General features: G+C 47.6%; 2 protein-coding genes across 2 annotated transcripts; one reads left to right on the top strand and one right to left on the bottom strand.

The window, feature by feature from the left end:
• Nucleotides 1-1,625: 1,625 nt before the first annotated feature.
• Nucleotides 1,626-10,665, bottom strand: Zswim3 (zinc finger, SWIM-type containing 3). Its single transcript, XM_013010985.1, has 2 exons — nucleotides 10,511-10,665; nucleotides 1,626-3,932 (listed from the first exon to the last, which is right to left on the bottom strand). The coding sequence occupies exons 1-2, from the start codon at nucleotides 10,663-10,665 to the stop codon at nucleotides 2,027-2,029; spliced, it is 2,061 nt and encodes a 686-aa protein (XP_012866439.1). The 3' UTR covers nucleotides 1,626-2,026.
• Nucleotides 10,554-20,946, top strand: Acot8 (acyl-CoA thioesterase 8). The gene is made up of 7 exons (XM_013010988.1): nucleotides 10,554-10,635; nucleotides 10,980-11,293; nucleotides 12,527-12,663; nucleotides 15,294-15,519; nucleotides 17,533-17,690; nucleotides 18,382-18,576; nucleotides 20,730-20,946. The coding sequence occupies exons 2-7, from the start codon at nucleotides 11,169-11,171 to the stop codon at nucleotides 20,846-20,848; spliced, it is 960 nt and encodes a 319-aa protein (XP_012866442.1). The 5' UTR covers nucleotides 10,554-10,635; nucleotides 10,980-11,168; the 3' UTR covers nucleotides 20,849-20,946.
• The last annotated feature ends 58 nt before the right edge of the window (nucleotides 20,947-21,004 follow it).

The raw sequence follows: 21,004 nt of genomic DNA, 5'->3' as shown, positions 1-21,004 counted from the left end.
CCACGGACAGGGCGGGTGTTATTACCGGAGTAACGAAAGGCTCCGCTGGCCAGGACTAAGGCAGAGGCCTTGCATCTGAAACTCAGAATCTGGAACTCTAGAACCCCACGACTGGAAAGATACGCGACCGTGGAAACTCTCTCAAGGCTGGAAATGAAAATGAAAATAAACAGCATTGTTTTACAGAAAAAGTTTTTTAGATGTCAAAGGCCAGGGGTTTGGGTACAAATGTAATTGTCCAATGTGCTACTCTACATTGTGGGGAAACTGAGGCCCAGGTCCCAAATTCAACTTCTTCAGCCAGCCTTTGGAGCTAAGGAAACCCAGAGGGGAGAGGGAAGCAGTGGGAAGGAGAGGGGACAGGGAGGGAGGAATAAGAAGGAGAGGAGGGCGTCTCATCTTTTGTCCAGTTGTCATGAAGACAGCAGGCTTTCCACCATAATGTTTACCACATAAAGAGCACCAACTCACACCAAAAGTCAGCATTGTTGGGGCTGGGAATGTGGCTTAACGGTAGAGTGCTTGCCTAGCATGCATGAAGCCCTGGGTGTGATTCCTCAGCACCATATAAACGGAAAAAGCCAGAAGTGGAACTGTGGCTCAAGTGGTAGAGTGCTAGCCTTGAGCAAAAGGAGCCCAGGGACAGTACCCAGACCATGAATTCAAGCCCTAGGACTGGCCAAAAAACCCAAACCAAAACAAACAAAAAAAAACCCCAAAAAGTCAGAGTTGTTAAACAATAAAAACAGGAATCAGTGTTGGTGTTTATTATTGCAATGAAAATGTCTATATAAACTGGGTGTGGGTGGATCACACCTGAAATCCTAGCTACTCAGGAGGCTGAGATCTGAGGATTATGGTTCAAAGTCAACCTGGGCATAAAAGTCTGTAAGACTCTTAGAAAAACCCAGAAGTGGCGCTGTGGCTCAAGTGGTAGAGTGCTAGCCTTGAGCACAAAGCGGCTAAGGGGCAGTGCCAAGTCGGGAGTTCAGGCCCCAGGACTGGTAAAACAAAACAAAAAACAACCAAAGGGCTAGGGGTGTGGCTCAAGTGGTACAGTGCTTTATGCATAAGTTCCTGGATACAATTCTCTTAACTCCACAGATAGACAAGGCAGATAGATATGATTGGTAGATCAGAGAGGATAGCAATAAACAAATGACTTGCCCACAGTTCCCCAGTAACCTGCCATAGTTGGATCTAGGACCTGAGTTTCTCTTTCCCCAGTCTATTTGGCTTCCTCCTATTAGGATGAATATAAGGCCTCCTGAAATCAAAGTTGAGGTATGGTTAGGTGGGAAAAGGGCAAAGTAAGGAGGTACTCTCTTAACCCTGAATTTGAGGCATCACGTTCTACTTGGCCTTGTACCTCATTAGATAGTACCCCATTTCCTTTAAAATAAATAAGAACCTGAGGGCTGGGGATGTAGCTCATTGGTAGAGAGCTTTCCCATCATACACAAGGTCCTGGGTTCAAACCTCAGCAACACAGTAAATAAATCCATTGGAGAGGACCTCGTTCCTAACAATAAAGTCAGGAGTCCTTCTCTACCATTTCCCTTCTTTCCCTCATCAAAAGGGAGCATTTTCCATGCTTATTCCATCAAATTTATTAGGAAGAAAAAACACCAACTTTATTTAACAGGAATTAAAATAGGTAAAATAACAGATACTTCAAAAACAGCAGCAACATTTGGTTGTCACCTTCTTTGTCCTTGAAAGCCCTTTTAACCATGCTTTCTCTGATCAGGGGTTCACCCCTGTAGGGTCAAGAAGGTCTGATCTCAGGGGTTAGCCAAGGAAGAGGGGTGACCTGGCAGCATGGAGTTAACTTTGGCCTTGAACAACAAACAAGACACCGTGGAATGTCATGGTTGGGCTGGAAAGGGGCAGACTTTGAAGGACAGTTAACATTCTTCCTAGTCCAACCCAGGAAGACACAGGTTAACGTACTGACTCCTAGGATGACCTGCTCACTTTGAACCTGTAAACTCCAAGGAGAAGAGCGGGATCCAATGCAAGTGTTTCAGTTATGAACTGTGGTTTCAGAGAGAGGGAGTCCCTCCCCTTCCTCCTGCTTTCCCCAGAGGAAAGGCAGGAGGCCCACATCCTTGAAGTCTCCTGGATGCTGGCTGGCCTCACGTGGCTCACCAGGATCAGCCCAGATGTCCACAATTTTGCGCAGGGTAGCACAGCGTTCCTCCAGCTCTGGTCCCTCTGTCTGCATCAGCAGGTTAGCTAGCTCCTTGCTGAGGTCCTGAATCATGTCATGCCGGCCTTGGTTTTCAGGCTGGTCTGTGGATGGGATCACACTACATTCCTGGAGATCTCCATTCGGCCTAAGGAGATATTGATACTTTTTCTGCCACCTGCGACACACCATGGCTTCATCTACTGGCTGCTGGCTGGTGTGCAGCAGGGCCAGAATGTGTCGGCATGGCAGGTGATACCATTGTTGAAAGTAGCAGCTGCAGCTACAGCCATCTTTGCTCACCTGGTGAGAGTCCTCCAGCAGCTGAATGCCTACTGCGGGACCTGCCACATCCACCAGGTGGGTGGAATTCTGCACCACCTCCCACTCATTGCGGCACAGCTTGTAAGCCAGTTCAGAGCCCCGCTGGTGCAAGATGTCTAGCATGCCACCGTGGGAGGACAGTAGCGGGGATTGCTGCAGCAAGCAAACCTGCTTGGAGTCTGACTTTGTCTCTTCCTCAGGTAGCCCTCTGGCTCCGTGGATCCCGAAAGGCTTCTTGGTCCTCGGTTGTTGCATGCTGAGAGAGCAGGTTTTCTTTAACTTGGAAACAGTTGGGGAGCTTTTGGTATTAAAGAAGTCTATGTAATCAACAAAACGAAGGATGCAGTCCGATAAGGACTGCTGTTTCTGAAAGAGGCTTGACACCTTGCTGGTGACAAAGTCTAGGCTGTCCATGTAGGTGTTGCATGCGTGCAGACCCTTCCTGGCATGCATGTACCACAGCAGTTCACAGGAGAACCAGTGGGTCTGCAGGAAGCTGAAGAGATCCTCATCCAGCAGGGCCTGGCACATCTGACAGAGATTTTTCAGACTGGCATCAGAAGCAACAAACACAGCCTCCCGTATGGCTTCCTTCATGAGCCTTTTAAAGGCTGCACTCGCTGAACTCTGCTGTAGCATCTTTTCCAAGAGCCGGGTTGTATGGTAGATGGAGAGTAGGATGCGGGCTGCAGGGAAGATCTCTTGCAGGATGGCCCAGTATGGGAATGAAGGGTCCACAAATACTACCTTGACCTTGGTCCAATCTGAGTTGAACCCTGTGAAGATGTTCAACATCTTGGCCACAGAGGTGGCCGTTTCGGCCTTGAGCACAGAGAAATGAACCACTCGACTCTCTCGCTCCTTGTTCTCCACCAAGAAAGCATACAGGATGTGGCCCTGGGGGTTCTCCGCCCTGTGCAGCAAGAGATTCTTGGGGAAGCGAGTGAACAGGTCACTCATCTTGCTGCTCTGGAAGCTAAGCCGGTCCAGGTCTTGACTGGTGCCCACACTGAAGGAGGCCATGGAACCTTCATCTACCTTTAGAAAGTTCTTCATCATTTGTGCTATATTGGCTAAGTCAGGAGAGAAGCTCCCCTGTTCTGGCTTCCAGGGTGCTTGTACCTTATCTAGGCAAAATGAGATTTCTAGTGGGGACTTCTCAGCTTTGTCAAGGTCTCTGTGCACTGGCTGGAGCTTCTGCAGGCACTGTGGCTTTTCAGATTTGCCAGTGGGGTCTCCACCATGACTTCTTGTTTGGGAATCAACATGTACATGCTGGGTATTTAGTTCACTGATAAACAGTCTATCTAGTCTGTCGTCGTACTGCAGAAGTAAGTAGGCTGGGCATGTGTCTGCCTCCTGTGTTCTCTTCCTGTTTGACTGTGTTCGAATACAGACAAATTTCACCCGCACGTATCTAGGGAAGGTAGAGGTAACAATGAGAAATGTGCGGACTACCCCCTCTCTCTTATAAGGTAAGAGCCTAAGCAGGGTGCTGGTGACTCATATCTGTAATCCTAACTACTAAGGAGACTGAGATCTGAGGATCACAGTTCAAAGCCAGCCCAGACAGGAAAGTCTGTGAGAGTCTTATTTCCAATTAATCACCAGAAAACAGAAAGTGGCACTGTGGTCCAAAGTGGTAGAGACTATCCTTAAACAAAAGAACTCAGGGACAGGGCTGGGAAGGTGGCTCAGTGGTAGAGTGCTTGCCTTGCATGCATGAGGCCCTGGGTTCCATTCCTCAGCACCACATAAGCAGAAAAAGCTGGAAGTGGCACTTTGGCTCAAGTGGTAGAGCACTAGCCTTAAGCTGAAGAGCTGAGGGTCAGTGCCCAGGCCCAGAGTTCAGGCGCCATGACTGACATAAAAACAACGACAACAACAACAACAAAAAACTCAGGGACAGTGCCCAGGCCCTGAGTTCAAGACCCACAACTGACAAAAAAATAAAAAGAAAAAGGAAAAGAAAAGGGCCTACAAGGGGTTTATACTGATTGATATTTTTCTTGGAAATGACTGTAGAGTGTGAAACCACTTCTAGTGGTTCTCCAATCCCAAAGCATTTAGCTGATTCTTTGAGACCCTCTCCAAGTATACCTCCCCACCAGGGGAGGCCTAACATCTGCCATATTCTGTTACCATTTATGTCTGGCAGCAATTCAATCTCAGTGTTTAGGGGGAGAAGAGGGGATGAAAGGAAAAACGGATTAGCAGCAGCTACTTTGCTTCCTGTCTGAATTGTCCCCTCCATCTGGCACGTGGGAGGTGGAGGCAGGGAGGATTGTGAATTGGATAACAGCCAGGGCCACATAGTAAGACGCTGTCTCAAAAAACAAGGACAATTCCCCTTCAACTTCTTCCTCAGCAAAGATAAAAGGGAGATTCTAAGGATGCTGGACTAGATCAGGGCTATGAAATAAACTCTTTAAGGTAGTCTGGGGATATGATATATCTGTACTTCCTTTTAAGGAACAAAGATCTTTGATCCAATCATCTTTAAAAATATGCCCACAGCCAATTGTGTGCTGGTGGTACCTGTAACCCCAGCTATTCAGGAGGCTGAGATCTGAGGATAGTCCTCAGCACAGTTATTCCTTGAGACTCATCTTCAATTAACTACCATTTTGGTGGTTAACTTTGGCTTTTAGCCAGAAGTAGAGCTGTGGCCTCAAGTGGTAGAGTGCTAGCCTTGAGTGAAAAAGCCAAAGGACAGCTCCTCGGCCCTGACTTTAAGTACCAGTACCAGCACTCTCATGCACCTGCACACACATACACCCACGTTCACAGCCTAATTTTGTTTTGTTGAGTTATGGGGATTAAGCCTCTTGAGTGCTAAGCACACACTCTACTAAGTGTACTTCTAACCTTCTAGGAAAGTTAGACAACTAGACTAGAGGATCTCTAGGGACCCTTCTTGTTTTGGTATTCTAGGCTGAAAATGACTCAAAGGAGAGAGGTAATTAAACTGACTACCTGTATTTATTTGTGGGGTACAGTCCTAAAATAGTGATGATGATGACAGTAATGGGACATGAATGTGAAATGGGGACTGCCTAGAAGAATCAGGAATGTGTGTGTGTGTGTGTGTGTGTGTGTAGATTCTGAGGAGTGAAGAGGATCGAAGGACATTAAATACATACATGCATGCATACATATATGCATAACCCACCAGTCACTGTGAGAGAAAGCAGAGAGAGGGAAGGAAGGAATGGAATATGGAGGAGGAAGAAAAGAATCTGTTCACAGCACACTGTGGGGCGAGGAATGTAGCTTAGTGGTAGAGTACTTGCCTAGCATGCATGAAGCCCTGGGTTCAATTCCTCAGTACCACAAACACAGAAAAAGCCAGAAGTGGAGCTGTGGCTCAAGTGGCAAAGTTCTAGCCAGAAGAAAGAAGAAGAAAGCACACTGTGTACATGTATGGAAATATCACAGTGAAACTCCCTGGTGTCACAAAGGTATTCTTATTCAAAAAGAAAATAAATAAATAGAATATCTGTTATTTTTCCTTTCCTATTCCCACATCCAACCCATGCCTTAATGCCAGTAGGCCCCACCCCTGCAAAGTCTTTCTGGATGCTCGAAGCCACAAAAGTTGATCCTGTTTCTGAATTTATAACATTTGTCCAATAGGCTTAAGAGATAAAGCTGTTTGGTTTTGAGCAGGTCACTTTCTTAAGTTACTTATCATTAAAAAAAAAATCTCAGGGTTGTCCTGACAATTAAATAAACTATGGGGCAGAACATTTAGCCCAGAGTCTGCTTCAGCCTTTTATTTATGCTAAATTAGTTTGCTGCTATTATTATGACAGCTCCCACTTACTGTAACCTGCTGGACTGTTTACTCATGGTTTTTCCAATTTGAAGAGGATGGCTTCAAGTGCAATGACTGAATTATTCCCTACAATAGCCCAAGCTCCTCAGTAGAGTGGTTTCCTCAGCAGATATTTATCAGTGAGGTCTTGCAGGAATGAATCAGGGATCACCAGGAAGTGGGCAGGGTCACAGCCTCACCTTCTTTGGGAGTCCAGTGGAAGACAACCAAGGGAGGAATAAAAATCTCAGCCCCTAGCATGGCAAGACACACCTTGGGAGCCCCACCTATCCTCTCCCAAACACTATAATCCAGCAGGTCTTGTTTGCCCACCTGTGGGGTGAGGTTAGGAAAACAGGTATGTCAGTCCTATGGGAACAGGGCGGAGGGGCCTGGGGCTGAGAACCTGAGCATCAGCTGTGAGCACAGGGCAGCGGAGGCGCTGGTCTAGGTTTGAGCTTGGGATATTCAGGAACAGTCGAGTCCAATGACAAGGCCATTGAAAAGGCACCAAAGGGCGACCTTTGCTATCTCCCTGGTTATCTGCTCTATGTCTTACAAAGACAAACTGCCCAGAACTTGCTGTGTTCCCTAAGAGATGTCTTGTTTCTGGCCCTCTGCTCATCATGTTTAATGAGAATGGGAAAATGACCTTTGCATTTTTTCTTCATCTCAGAGCTTACATCAGAACCACATGCAACCATCATCTTTTCTAGGAAGTCTTCCTCAATACTTCAGATGGTGCCCTATCTTTGCCTAGGCTGGGCTCAAGCCTGTATTCCTAGCTACTCAGGAGGCTGAGAGCTGAGGATTGAGGTTCAAAGCCAGCCCAGGCAGGAAAGGCTGTAAGACTCTTATCTCTAATGAAGCACTCAGAAAACTGGAAGTGGTGCTGTGGATCAAGTGGTAGAGCACTAGCCTTGAGCTGAAGAGCTGAGGGACAGTGCCAACAGGCCCCACCCTCCCCCCCAAAAAAATCTTTGCCTAACTTTAGCGTATCAAATTACATTAACTGACTGTAAAGTTACTGCCAGAGATAATGACTGCCCACCATAAAAGCTCATTCCACCATTCCTGCTTCCGTACTGCCTTGCATCTCTCACAGTGGCATTGTGTGTGTGTGTTGGTATTGGGTCTTGAACTTAGGGTTTAGGTGCTGTCCTTTAGCTTTTTTCACTCAAGGCTGATGTTCTACCACTTTGAACCACAGCTCCACTTATGGCCTTGTGGGTAATTAACTGGAGATAAGAATCTCATGGACTTTCTTGGCCAAGCTGACTTCCAACCACAATCCTCAGATCTCTCAACATACTGAGTAGCTAGGATTACAAGTGTGAGCCATCAGTGCCTGGCTATACTATTTTATATAATGGATTTGAGAACTCATGATTTTGACATGGTAATGAATATCTGATAAAAGGAATAATCAGAACATCCCTCTCCCACGGTATAACCCCTGCTTTCACTGTATTTGATGTTGTTATAATTTGTGGAGGGGAAGGGAAAAAACAAATCAGTTAAATAGGGATACAGGTGGACCCATTGCAACAATGAGACATACAAGTCATTATGTCGAAAACAAACTTTACAACTTTGGTGGGGGGGAGGACATTTGGGTGGGGGGGGTCGGGGGAGGACGGAATGGGAAGGGGTAACAAAGGAGGAGGCTACAGTGCTTGAGAAGAAATGTACTCATTATCTTGCTCATGTAATTGTAACCCCTCTGTACAGCATTTTCACAATAAAAAAAAGAATAATCAGAACTATTCAGAGTGATTTCAGATAAAAGACTATGAGGAACTACTGGTGGCCAACTCCCTCCCCACACAGCTACATGCTTCAGTGCTAGGCTAAACCAATTAAGGTAATCTTATTCGGAATGGGCATGGATACTGGCCCAATTCAGGACAAAGAAACAAGGCAGGAAAGGCTCTTTCTGTGGGTGAGCCACCTGAGGACAAATGGAGAACAAAAGAAGAGGGCACAAAGATGCAAGTAGCCTGGGCCAGTGAGACAATTACCTTTAGTGGCTCCCACGGATTGGCAACTCACAAGTCATATTGTCAGCCAGGGTTTTCAGTCAATCAAAGACAGAAATATCCCCAGAAACATTTCGTTGTGATTATATATATAATATATAACATATAAATATATTATATATATAATTGAATGGAATTTTACCTTAAAAAGTTGAGACTAGGGGCTGGGAAGGTGGCTCAGTGGTAGAGCGCTTGCCTTGCATGCATGAGGCCCTGGGTTTGATTCCTCAGTACCACATAAGCAAAAAGAAAAAAGCCGGAAGTGGCGCTATGGCTCAAGTGGTAGAGCACTCACCTTTAAAGCGCTCACCTGAAGAGCTGAGGACACGCCCAGGCTCAGAGTTCAAGCCCCATGACTGACCAAAAGAAAAAAAAAATTGAGACTAAAGTAGGGCACTGGTGGCTTATGCCTATAACCCTAGTTACTCAGAAGGCTGAGATCTGAGGATCATGGTTCAAAGCCAGCCTATGCAGCAAAGTCCATGAGACTCTTATCTCCAATTAACCACCAGAAAAGGGGAAGTGGCACAAAGTGGTAGAACACTAGCCTGGAACAAAAGAGCTTAGGGACAGTGCCCAGGCCCTGAGTTCAAGCCCCATGACCAACAAAAATAAAAAAATAAAATTATAAACTGATGGGGATATTAAGAAAAACAAAAACAGGCGCCAGTGTCTCACACATATAATCCTAGCTATTCAGGTGGCTGAGATCTGAGGATCACAGTTCAAAGCCATTCCAGGTAGAAAAGTCCGTGAGACTATTATCTCCAATAAAACACTCAGAAAATCAGAAGTGGTACTGTGGCTCAAGTGGTAGAGTGCTAGCCTTGAGCTGAAGAGCTGAGGGGCAGTGCCCAGGCCCAGATTTCAAGCCTCATGACCGGCAAAAAAACAAGAACAAACAAACAAAAAAACTGAACAGTTTAGATTTATCTACAATATTACAAAATATATGCTTTTTTCCCCTGTCCTGGGGCTTGAACTGAGTGCCTGGGCTCTGTCTCTGACCCTCTCTGTGCTCAAGAATAGGGCTCTACATTGGGTCACAGTGCCACTTCTGGCTTTTTCTGTTTATGTGATACTGAGGAATCGAACCCAGGGCTTCACACATGCTAGGTAAGCACTCTTACCACTCAGCTACACTCCTAGCCCTACAAAATGTATACATTTGGCTCCTGTTTCCTGGCATACAAGTCCTAATGCAGTGGGAGTCTCCAAAGTGGCAAGTGTCTTTATGGATCTTACCAAGGTGACTGAAGGGTGGCAGTGGTATGGGGGCAAAAAAAAAAAAGATAGAATTGGAAGGTTGGAAGTTCTCCCTCTGTATAATGCAGGCCTAGGTCTGGCATGCTCCCAGAGAGTGGACTATAGGAAAGTACCTGGAAGATGGCGTACTTACAGAGGCTATAGAAACTGCAGTCTTTTCAGAATACAGCTTTGTCTGTAACCTTTGATATATATTCTTTCCCTGTCTTTACCTTTTTTCTTCTCTTTTTTAGATAGGGCCTTCAATTTGATATGTTCTTACTTCAGCCTCCTAAATGCTGGGGTACAGGTGGGAGCCACCACATCTAGCCCTTTTATAAGGCACACACACACACATATTATATGTATCCACACACACGTGTATATATAAATATATGTATTTGCTAGTACTGTGTCTTGAACTCAGTTTCTTCAAGTCCAATGATCTACCAACTTGAACCATAGCTTCATTTCCAGCTTTTTGTTGGTTAATTGGAGATAATTGGACTTCTCCTGCCTGGGCTAGCTTTGAACCATGAGCCCCCGATTTCAGCCTTCTGAGTAGCTAGGATTACAAGGGTGACCACAGGCGCCAGCTCGTGTGTTGTTGTTGTTTGGTGTTTTTTAAAACTGTATTTGTGAAGTCTGTGCTTGGGGAACTGCAGGTTCGCCCGGGGTGGGGGTGGGGGGGAGAAGGAGGCAGGGAGAGAATTCCAGAAAAACTTGTGAATGAGTCAAAGTGAAATAGCTGGCTCTGGAAGTGTGTGTGTGTGTGTGTGTGTACACACACGCACGCGCGCGCGCACACACACACACCCCGAGCCCCCGGGCACCCCCTCCCCGGGCGCCCCCCCGGGCACCCCCTCCCTCCCCGCCCCGCCGCCCCGCCCTTACAGGATGTCCTCGCGGATGCAGGTGCCGTAGCAGAGGTTGTGGAAGCGCACCGAGACGCAGTCGTTGAGGACGAAGCAGCACTTGTTCTCCGTCTTGTAGGCGCTGAAGCACTCCTCGAAGTCCTGGTAGGTCTTGAAGCAGCTGCCCAGCTCCATGGCCGCCCCTGCCGCCCACGCCGCGTCAGACCCCAGGCCCGGCACGAGCTCACGCCGGGGGTCCGGAGGCACCCCGAGTCTTTATAGGCGGCGTGGGCGCGGCACGCCCCCAGGGGCGGCCCCCACCGGCTGGCCCGGCGCCGAGCGCGGGAGGAGGCCGGGACCTAACTGGGTTACCTGGGGCTTGGGGGGCGTCTCGCTTTCTGAGAGAGGTGAAGTAATAGCCCATGTTTTCCTGAGGCCCCGCCTCCTCACCGAGCTAGCCAATCACACAGGGGGTTCTCAGAGCGGCACTCGTTTTCTCCAATCGCTAGTACAAGAGAGCCACGCCCACCTTGCAATGGACGGGAACACAAGCCAATCACAGCCCAAACCTCGCTCTCCGGTCCCTGAGGGGACTTCCGGCTACTAAGGTAATCTGCCGGAAGCACCTGGGTTCGGAATTGGTCTCCCGGCGTCTGTGGGCCAGTGGTGTCGTCGGTCAGCTGTGGGGGTCAGTCAAGATGTCATCCCCGAAGTCCCGGAAGGATAAGCAGGACGGCGGCGGCGACGACCCCTCCCAGGACCTCCGTAGCGTCCTGGTCACCAGCGTGCTCAATCTGGAGCCGCTGGACGAGGACCTGTTCAGGTAGCTGGCCTCACCTGTCCCACAGCCTTTCTGTAGGACCGGGACTTCCGACCTTGGCCGCCCGGGACCCCCAGCGCCGGGGAGAGCATGCGCTGTGCGAGGTGCAGGCCTCAGTGCGGTTAGGACAGAACGTGCTCCTGACAAGTGTCCTTGCTGTCCCCGGGGAGGAATTGGCGATCTGGGCGAAGTGGTGACCCAGAGATACTCTGCCCCCACCCTGTGGTAGAACCGACCCAGAGAGGGCAGTGCTTTGCCCAAGGGCACACAGCTGATCAGGTTTAAAACGGATGCACAACTGCTTGCAAACACACTGTCCGTTTCCTCTCACATCCCCTACCTCCACCCCTATTCCCACCCCCAGACCCCACACCATTTGGTGGCTTCTGGGAGCTCTACTCATCCAGAGGCCTGTGTACTTCCCAGGATCGCTGAAGTTGGTGATGACAGCACTGTGTTTTGTAACAGACCCCATGCTTCCCTCTGACTTTATTGGAAGCAATCTTACTTCATGTTTCTTCCTTCCACTTAGGGGAATTTTAACTTTTTGGGGTGTGTGGGAGCTGCTATTCAGTGTGCCTATGAAAATGATAAGCTCAGGTTGGGTGTTGGACTCAGTGGGCAGGCTCTTTTAACCTGCTGGCCCTAGGTAAATCTTTTCACCTCTCAGTCAGGCCGGTTTCCTCATCTGTGCAAAAGTTCACAGCTTTAGACTTCATGTCTGAGAGTACCTTAAACTCTGAAATTTGTTGTCATAGTTAGATGCCAGTGATGGGCCTTATGGTCTACCTTCAGTTCAGCTCCTCTTGGGGCTCATCTTGATGTATTTAACGCCTTGGAAGTCTTCTTTTGTCTTACTTTGGTTTGTGGGAGCACAGGAGACATTGGACTTGAGGTCAAAAGGCTCAGAAACTATTCATGATTGGTAATGTTTAAGCTATATCAACTTGCTCAGCCACTTACCATCTCTGATTCCAGGCCTCTTAGTAGAAAATCAAGGAATTACATTATTATCCTCAATTACAGTCCACAGAAGGGTGTTTCCAAAGGCTATAACATTTTATGCAGAGTGATATATGGATATTTGTCTGGGGACAGAGTCCATGTCTTTCATCAGATTCTCAAAAGGATTCCAAACCCCAATTAGGTTACAATATCTTGCACTAGAGGCTCATTATGGTGCCTAGAATATAGAGCATCCCTCAAGTCTTTCCCACTTTCATCCTCTCCCCACAGAGGAAGGCATTACTGGGTACCCACCACCCAGCGGCTCTTTGGGGGTCAGATCGTGGGCCAGGCCCTGGTGGCTGCAGCCAAGTCTGTGTGTGAAGACATCCACGTCCACTCCCTGCACTGCTACTTTGTTCGGGCAGGTAAACCCTGGCACCCTGGCTGCTTGTCTTCAACCCAGCCCTGGTGGCCTAACAGTCATTGGCTTTGGGCTGACTAAAGAGAAAGAGGAAATGAGAAGAATCAGAGGAGGGAGGGTGGAGGGGGGCAGAAAGACAATTTCCTAAGATGCAGCTAGGGTGAGACAAGGTCTGGAGTCCACAAAGTGCCTTTCACTTCGCACCCAGGGAGACTCACCGGGTACTTGTGCTCTGGCTCTTAATGACACAGAACTGTTGTTTGTTGTTGTTTTGGGAGTCAGGGTCTATGTAGCCCTGACTGCCCTCAAGCTCCAGATCCTCCTGCCTCAGCCACCCAAATGCTGAATTGTATTACAAGGGTGCACCATCACACTGCTTATTCTCCCCCCCCGCCCCCTCCGGTGCTCAAAGCTAGTATTGTACCGCTGAGGCACATCCCCACTTTGGCTTTTTTTTTTTTTTTTTGAGTAGTTTATTGGAGATAAACTTTCCTGCTCAGGCTGGCTTTGAACTGAGATCTTCAAGTCTTAGCTTCCTGGTAGCTTGAATTACAGATGTGAGCCACTGGCACCTGACTGTTCTTCATTTTTTTAAATATACCTTGTAATACCAAGTATGAAATTTTATAAAATATATATAGACACTAGAACCGCAGAGGACTGCTGTAAACTGCATTTGGGCTTTGAAGTAGACTGTACAGCATACAAATCTGGGGAAAAAATCAAGACTTCTCCAGAGATATGTTAGTGGGATGATCTTTCTCTTTCTCTCCTCTCTTTGCACTGAGGATTAGGCAAGTGTTCCACTACCTGAGCCGCATCCCTCACCCCATGCTCAGATCTCCTTGCTCTCACTAGGCTTTTTTGCTCCTGGCTGGCCATGTTTCCACGTCAGCCAAGCTTCTAGTTTGCCATTTTACTGGCTAATTAAAGCTAGAGTGTCTTGGATTTGACTGCTTGGTTTGGAATTGAACTGCAATCCTCAGATCTTAGCCTCCTGAGTTGCTAGCATGACATCTGGCAATTTATGAATTTCTGCTACCTAAAGTAATGTACTAGTACAAGGCATGGAATGTTACTGATTTTCTATAAATGACAACTTATCGTTCTTTTTTGAAACCTGACATGGTTACATATACCTGTAGTTCTAGCAATAGGGAGTAAGAGGCAAGAAGACCTTAAATTTGAGGCTAGCTTGGGTTACATAGGGAAATCCTGCCTCAAAATCCAAAAACAAGCAAGGCCTCCTCCCCCTTTTGGAGATAACATTTTCCTATACACCCCAGGAACTCCTCTCACCTTGAGAAAGCCCTGTTCTGATTATTTCTGATTATAGCCCCCTGCCCCCCGCTTCTGTGCCCCCTCCCCCCCGGCAATGTCTAGTAAGCAGTCACCTGAGCAAAGCAGACAGCAGTAGTCTTTATTCCTGCTGAGGGAGCCTAGGGCTTGGTGTTTCCAATTTGGGTCTTAAAAGAGGCATTGCTTTCCTAGACCTGTTTCTTGCACATGAAAGTTGAACATCAGGGGCTGGGAAGGTGGCTCAGTGGCAGAGTGCTTGCCTTGCCTGCATGAGGCCCCAGGTTTGATTCCTCAGCACCTCATAAGCAGAAAAAGCCAGAAGTGGTGCTGTATTTCAAGTGGTAGAATGCTAGCCTTGAGCTGAAGAGCTGAGGGACAGCACCCAGGCCCAGAGTTCAGGCCCCACGACCAACAAAAAAAAAAGAAAATTGAAAATCATACACAAGATGTCTTTTGGAGCTAGGTGTTGGTGGCTTATACCTGTGATTCTAGCTACTCAGGAGGATGAGCTCTGAGGATTGTGAAGCTAGCACAGGCAGGAAAGCCTGTGAGACTTTTATCTCCAACTAACCAGCTCCAAAGTGGAGCTGTGGTTCAAGTGGTAGAGCACTAGCCTTAAGGAGAAAAAGCCAAGCAAGAATGCTTATACCAGCACACACACACACACACACATACACACACACATACACACACACACACACACACCTACCCACACACTCCACGCACACACACATATTGTAGGCAAGGTTGAAACAAGACAAAAGCTTGAAGAACTGGGCGTGGTGGTGCACAGCCACCATGCCCAGCCACGTGGGAGGCTGAGGCAGGATTGTTTAAGCCTAGGAGTTTGAGACCAACCTGGATAGCCCTGTTCTAAAAAACAAAAGCCAAGAGTATTAACAATTATGTGTCACCTATTGTTCTAAATACTTTATAACTATGAATTCACTTAATTTTCATTAAGACCTTGTGAAGTAAGAACTATGACGATCACCATTTACAAATGCATATGATGCTCAGAGAAGTTAAGTGAATTTCCCAGACTCTCACAGCTGGTAAATGGTAGAACCAGGATTTGAATGCCGAGAACCTGGCAAGGTTCCTGCACTATTGATAGAAAGGAGTGCCTTCTGCACTAGGAACAGTCTGATGACAAAGTCTGGTTGTTCTCTTTGTATCCACAGTATTATCTATGTCTTAGCTAAGATATAGGTCCTTAGCTTGAAAGAAGAAACTGGAGTGGACAAATAGAGCCACGGTGCTGTCTGGCCATTGTAAGAATGATAGGACTTGTGGGCCCTACTCAGGCTCTGCATTATATTATGTCCACTACAGGAGACCCAAAGGTGCCGGTGCTATACCAGGTGGAGCGAACACGCTCAGGGGCCAGCTTCTCAGTACGTTCTGTGAAGGCCATACAGCATGGCAAACCTATCTTCATCTGCCAGGCCTCCTTCCAGAGAATCCAGCCCAGCCCCCTAAAGCACCAGTTCTCCATGCCCACTGTGCCCCCACCCGAAGAGCTGCTAGACCATGAGGCCCTCATTGACAACTATTTAAGGTAAGAGACCTGGAGGCTGGGGCTAGGAATGTGGCTTAGTGGTAGAGTGCTTGCCTAGAATGCATGAAGTCCTGTGTTTGATTTCTCTGTACCACATAAATAGACAAGGCCAGAAGTGGTGCTGTGGCTCAAGTTGTAGAATGCTTGCCTTGAGCAAAAAAAAAAAAAAAGCTCAGGGACAGTGCCCCGGCCCTCAGTTCAAGCCCCAGGACTGGGAAACAAAAAACAACAACAACAAAGAACACAAAACAAACCAAAAACCCTAAAAAAACCTTCAGTTGAGTTTCTGGGTTGTAAAAGTGTTTGTGTGTGTGTGTGTGTTAGGTTTTAATATGCAGCTTAAAGGGGCTGGGAAGGTGGCTCAGTGGTAGAGCGCTTGCCTTGCATGCCTGAGGCCCTGGATTCGATTCCTCAGCACCACATAAGAAAAAAGCCAAAGTGGCGCTGTGGCTCAAGTGGTAGAGCACTAGACTTGAGCTGAAGAGCTGAGGGACAGCGCCCACACCCAGAGTTCAGGCCCACAACTGGACCCCAAAAAAAAAATGCAGCTTAAATTTAGCCAGTACAAGCACACTGTTTTTTGTTTTATTTTGTTTTCTTGTTGGTTGTGGGACTTGAACTTAGGTTCTGGGGCTGTCCCTGAGCTCTTTTTTTTTGGGGGGGGGGTCTGGTCGTGGGGCCTGAACTCTGGGCCTGGGCACTGTCCCTCAGCTCTTCAGCTCAAGGCTAGCGCTCTACCACTTGAGCCACAGTGCCACTTCCGGCTTTTTTCTTCTTTCTTATGTGGTGCTGAGGAATGGAACCCAGGGCCTCATGCATGCAAGGAAAGCGCTCTACCACTGAGCCAACTTCCCAGTCCTCTTTTTTTTTTTTTTTCTCAAGGCTAGTGCTCTACCACTTTGAGCTATAGCCCCACTTCTGGTTTTCTGGTGGCTAATTGGAGATAAGAATCTCATAGACTTTCCTGTAGGGGCTGGCTTACAAACTGAGATCCTCAGATCTTAGCCTTTTGAGTGGCTAGGCCTACAGGTGTGAGCCACCAGTGCCCTGCTACACTGGTTGTTAAAACACTGGACTACTTATGTAATCATTTGGTAAACAGCTACTTTCCCGGTCCCCCAAGTGAGCAAACTGAGCAAGTATGAGATCCTGAGTTCAAACCCAAACCCATATACCACCAAAAACAAAACAACGAAAAAGAAAACAACAACAAAGGCTCTTGGGAGAATTAAATAAGAGGCGTAAGGCCTTCAGTGGATGCTCTGTAAATTGCAGTTATAGCACTAATAGAGAAGAGTAAGCATGGAAAGCCTGGTATGTGACTGGAACACAACAAATGGTTATGAAGAAAACAATGTCTGAAAAACAGTGTTAAATTTAAAATTTAGAGCTGTAGTGTGAAGTAAGGTATCCACTGGCCACATGTGGCTATATTAATTTAAATGAAATTGAGTATGTTCCTTGGTTACATTGTGACCTTTCAAGCCACTGTGGATAGCACCCCAGGGCCGCTGTTTCCCAGTTGAAAAGGCTCCCCTGTGGACATACTCCTACTTAGGGCTAGGCAAATCAGGCAGCCTATTCGAGTAATGAAGTCGTTAAGTATATGAAGTGTGGGACCCAGACTGCCTGAGCTCACTCACATCCTGCCTTCTCCATCTTCTGAGCAAGCTGCCTGGATTCTGCATGCTTCCTTTATCAAACAGGGCGGTTCTCAGTACCGGTCTCAGGAGGCTGTGAGGAGTGACACTGTACACAGCTATGTGGATGGTGTGTCTTTTTCCAGCTCTGCTGTGACATAGGTTACCATTATGCGCATTTTGCGGATGGCAATAAGCTCAGAGATGATTAACTTTCACAAGGCCACATGGCTGAAGTGCATGCCACATAGGGATCAGTTTTGGGGGTCAGTCAGAAGTACTTGTGGAAGAATAAGGGGGCTTGGAAGGGGCACACAGACGAGAAACTCTTCCTGTCCTAGCATCTTCTTGGCTCTCTTCCCTTTACTTTCAGGGACCCTAACCTTGGAGAGAATTACCGAGTGGGGCTGAACCGAATTGCTGCCCTGGACGTGCCCATTGAGATCAGGCCAGTGAACCCGCCCACTGTGGGCCAGATGCAGAGAATTGAGCCCAAACAGATGTTCTGGGTGCGAGCCCGGGGCTATATTGGTAAGAGGACTCTTTTTTTCTGGAGGTCTGGGCCGGCCACTTGTTTGCCCCTTGTCTTGGGTGTGTTAGTTGCCCTCTCTGAGCCTGTTTCCTCATCTGCACCTGGGGTAAATTAGCTCAATCTCACTAAGGCTCATGGCCCTTTTTATATGGGGAGAAGGGATGTAACTCTGATTTCTGTGAAGGATCTTTCTAAAAGGCAACCTCCCTGAGGTTCTTATTCAGGTCTGCTGTTAACCATGGGGTGCCTTTGGGCAAACTGGAGATATGCCTTCCAGGACCCAGCTAGGGGCTTGGGAAGATTTTTTTGTTTGTTTGTTTTGGCCATTGGGCTTGAACTCAGGGCCTGGGCACTGTCCCTAAGCTCTTTTGCTCAAGGCTAGTGCTCTACCACTTTGAGCCACAGTGCCACTTAAAGCTTTTTTGGTGGTTAATTGGAGATAAAAGAGTTTCATGGAGTTTCCTACATGCACTGGCTTTAAATTACGATCCTCAGGTTTCAGCCTCCTCAGTTGCTGGGTTACAGGCATGGTCCACCCTCCTCCATTTTACACACGTGGGTACACATTGGGCCAAAGCCCTGACGAAGTGACCAACTTGTATATCTGCATACTTGCGTCTCTATCTCCCCAAGTCTCTTCCCCCTCCTGTGAATGAAGCCCCTGACTGATGGGGTAGGGACCTGTTACAGGGGAAGGCGACATCAAGATGCACTGCTGTGTGGCTGCTTATATCTCGGATTATGCCTTCTTGGGCACGGCACTGCTGCCCCACCAGTGGAAGTATAAAGTGAACTTCATGGTCTCGCTGGATCACTCCATGTGGTTCCATGCCCCGTTCCGAGCTGACCACTGGATGCTCTATGAATGTGAGAGCCCCTGGGCTGGTGAGTATGGGCCCATGTGGGATACTGGCTTTGGAGGGGGAGGAGGGAGCCTGCTTTCTTAGATGATGCTGCATCCTCCACTTCCTAGGGGTGTTGTTCAAGTCACTTCTCTGCCCCAGTGAGGTGCAAGGCTCAAGGACAGATGTGTGAGGCTCACACTTCCTGCTTTTTATAAATGATGGAAATTTATTCACTTTGTTATCAGAGATCACATTCTAGTCCCAAACACCTTCAAATTTTCTATATGAACTCAGGCAAATCCTTTCTCCCCTGAGCCTGTTTCCCTAACCAAACAAGTTGTAGAATCTAAGACTAGTAATCTATCAGACTGTGACTTGAAGGAGCTTTTTTGTTTTCTGGTCCTGGGGCTTGAACTCTGAGCCTGGGCACTGTCCCTCAGCTCTTCAGGTCAAGGAAAGTGCTCTACCTCTTGAGCCACAGAGCCACTTCCGGTTTTCTGGTGGTTAATTGGAGATAAGTCTCAGGGACTTTCCTGCCCAGGCTGGCATCAAACCATGATCCTCAGATCTCATCCTCTTGCGTAGCTAGTATTACAGGCGTGAGCCACCAGTGCCCGGCTTGAAGGAGCTTTTAAAAAACAGATTAAGCCAGGCGCCAGTGGCTTAAGAGATTCAGTTTCATCCCTAAGTTTTGTTTTTTTTTTTGTCCCAGTTCTGGGGTTTGAACTCAGGGCCTGTTTACTGCCCCTTAAGAGTTTTCACAGAGTCTAGTGTTCTACCACTTAAGCCACAGCTCTACTTTAGGCTTTTTGCTGTTTAACTGGAGATAAGAGTTTCATAGACTTTCCTGCCTGATTGGTGTCTAACTGTGATCATCAGCTCTCAGCTTCCTGAGTAGCTAGGGAGGGTTACAGGTTTCAGCTACCAGTGCCCACTTTCCATACCCAATTCTGACTCAGCAAGTCTTGGGTAAGGTCCAAGAAATTCCCTAAATGATTCTGTGTGTATTGGTTCCAGAGCTTGAGCTCTGGGCCTTGCACTTTTGGTGTTTTCTTTGTTTTGTTTTGCTAGTCCTGGGGCTTGAACTCAGGGCCTGGGTGCTGTCCCTAAGCCTCTTTATGCTCAAGGCTAGTGCTCTCACTACTTGAGCTACAGCACCACTTCTGACCTTTTCTGAGTAGTATATTGGAGATAAGAGTCTCATGGACTTTCCTTAAGTATCAGTCTATTGAGTAGCTAGGATTATAGGTGTGAAGCACTTTGCTTCTTGCTTGCTTTTGTGTGTGTGTGTGACTGGATCTGTCTGCCTGGGTTGGCTCTGAACTGAGATGTTCAGATCTCAGCCTCTTGAGTAACTAGGATTACAGGTGTGAACTACCAGCACCTGGTTTTGGATGTTATTGAATTTTAGAAGATAGTTCATTTATTAATTAATATCTAGCTTCAGAACCCTGACTTTCTAAAATAGAGACAAAACTTAAAGAACTCTTCATAATCAGGGCAAGAGTACCCTGAAACAGCAATAGCAACATAGTACAAAATTAACAGCCTTGAAGTTAGGATACCTGGTACCTGGAAGCAGGTTGGGCCCAGTCCTTGGGGCCAAGCTGCTGAGCTTCTGGACTTTGGTGTCATTGTTGGGGAAATAGGACAGCATCATTTGGCTTCTGTCTGAATTAAGTTCTGCTCACTTAGTGAAGGAAAACCAGCAGTTCTTTTCATGAACTTGACTCAGGCCCAAAGCCAGCAAAGAAGAAAAGGCCTGCACATGGAGAGGGAGGGGAGGCCAGACCTCATGGTCAGGTCCTCCTCTGAGCCCCTCCTTTCTTCTGGTGGAACAGGGATGGCAGCATTCATGGATAACCAGCCTGAAGGACTTGGCCTGGTTTAATGTAAAAGAAACAGATGGGTTTTCTAACAAGTGCTCAGAAGTGCAGCACTCTGCTTGGCCAAATAGGGAGACTGTTCTTAGAGCTCCTCCCTCTGCAATCCTTTTGAGAAAGTCAACAGACAGATTGAAAGTGCTTTTAAACTGTCACTGGGGTTCTCATCAGAGGAGTGCCCCGGTGACTGGCTATAGAGGTTCATAAAGGGACACTTGGTACATCCTTGCCCTGGGCCAAAACATTTGCAGAAAGCCTATTTGGCTGTGCTGAAGCAAAGTACCATTGTCACCCTTTTCCTTGCCCACAGATGGCTCTCGGGGGCTGGTCCACGGGCGGTTGTGGCGTCGGGATGGAGTTCTGGCTGTGTCCTGTGCCCAGGAGGGTGTGATCAGAGTGAAGCCCTGGGTCTCAGAGAGCAAACTATAATGGGGCACCAGCTTGACCTGGGGCTTCAAAGACGTTCCTTCTTCTTGAGGGTTGGACCTTCTGCCCTCACATCCAATAAAGAGACTGATACCACTGGAGTGACTAGCCTTTAATTCTCTGGGCCACAACTGCAGCTCTGTCTTAACTCAAGAATGC

This window comes from Dipodomys ordii, unplaced genomic scaffold (assembly GCF_000151885.1).
Source record: "Dipodomys ordii isolate 6190 unplaced genomic scaffold, Dord_2.0 Scaffold13, whole genome shotgun sequence".
NCBI classification, from domain to species: Eukaryota; Metazoa; Chordata; class Mammalia; order Rodentia; family Heteromyidae; genus Dipodomys; species Dipodomys ordii.
The sequence above is the reverse complement of the archived record's forward strand: the minus strand, read 5'-3'. Positions and strand labels throughout refer to the sequence as shown.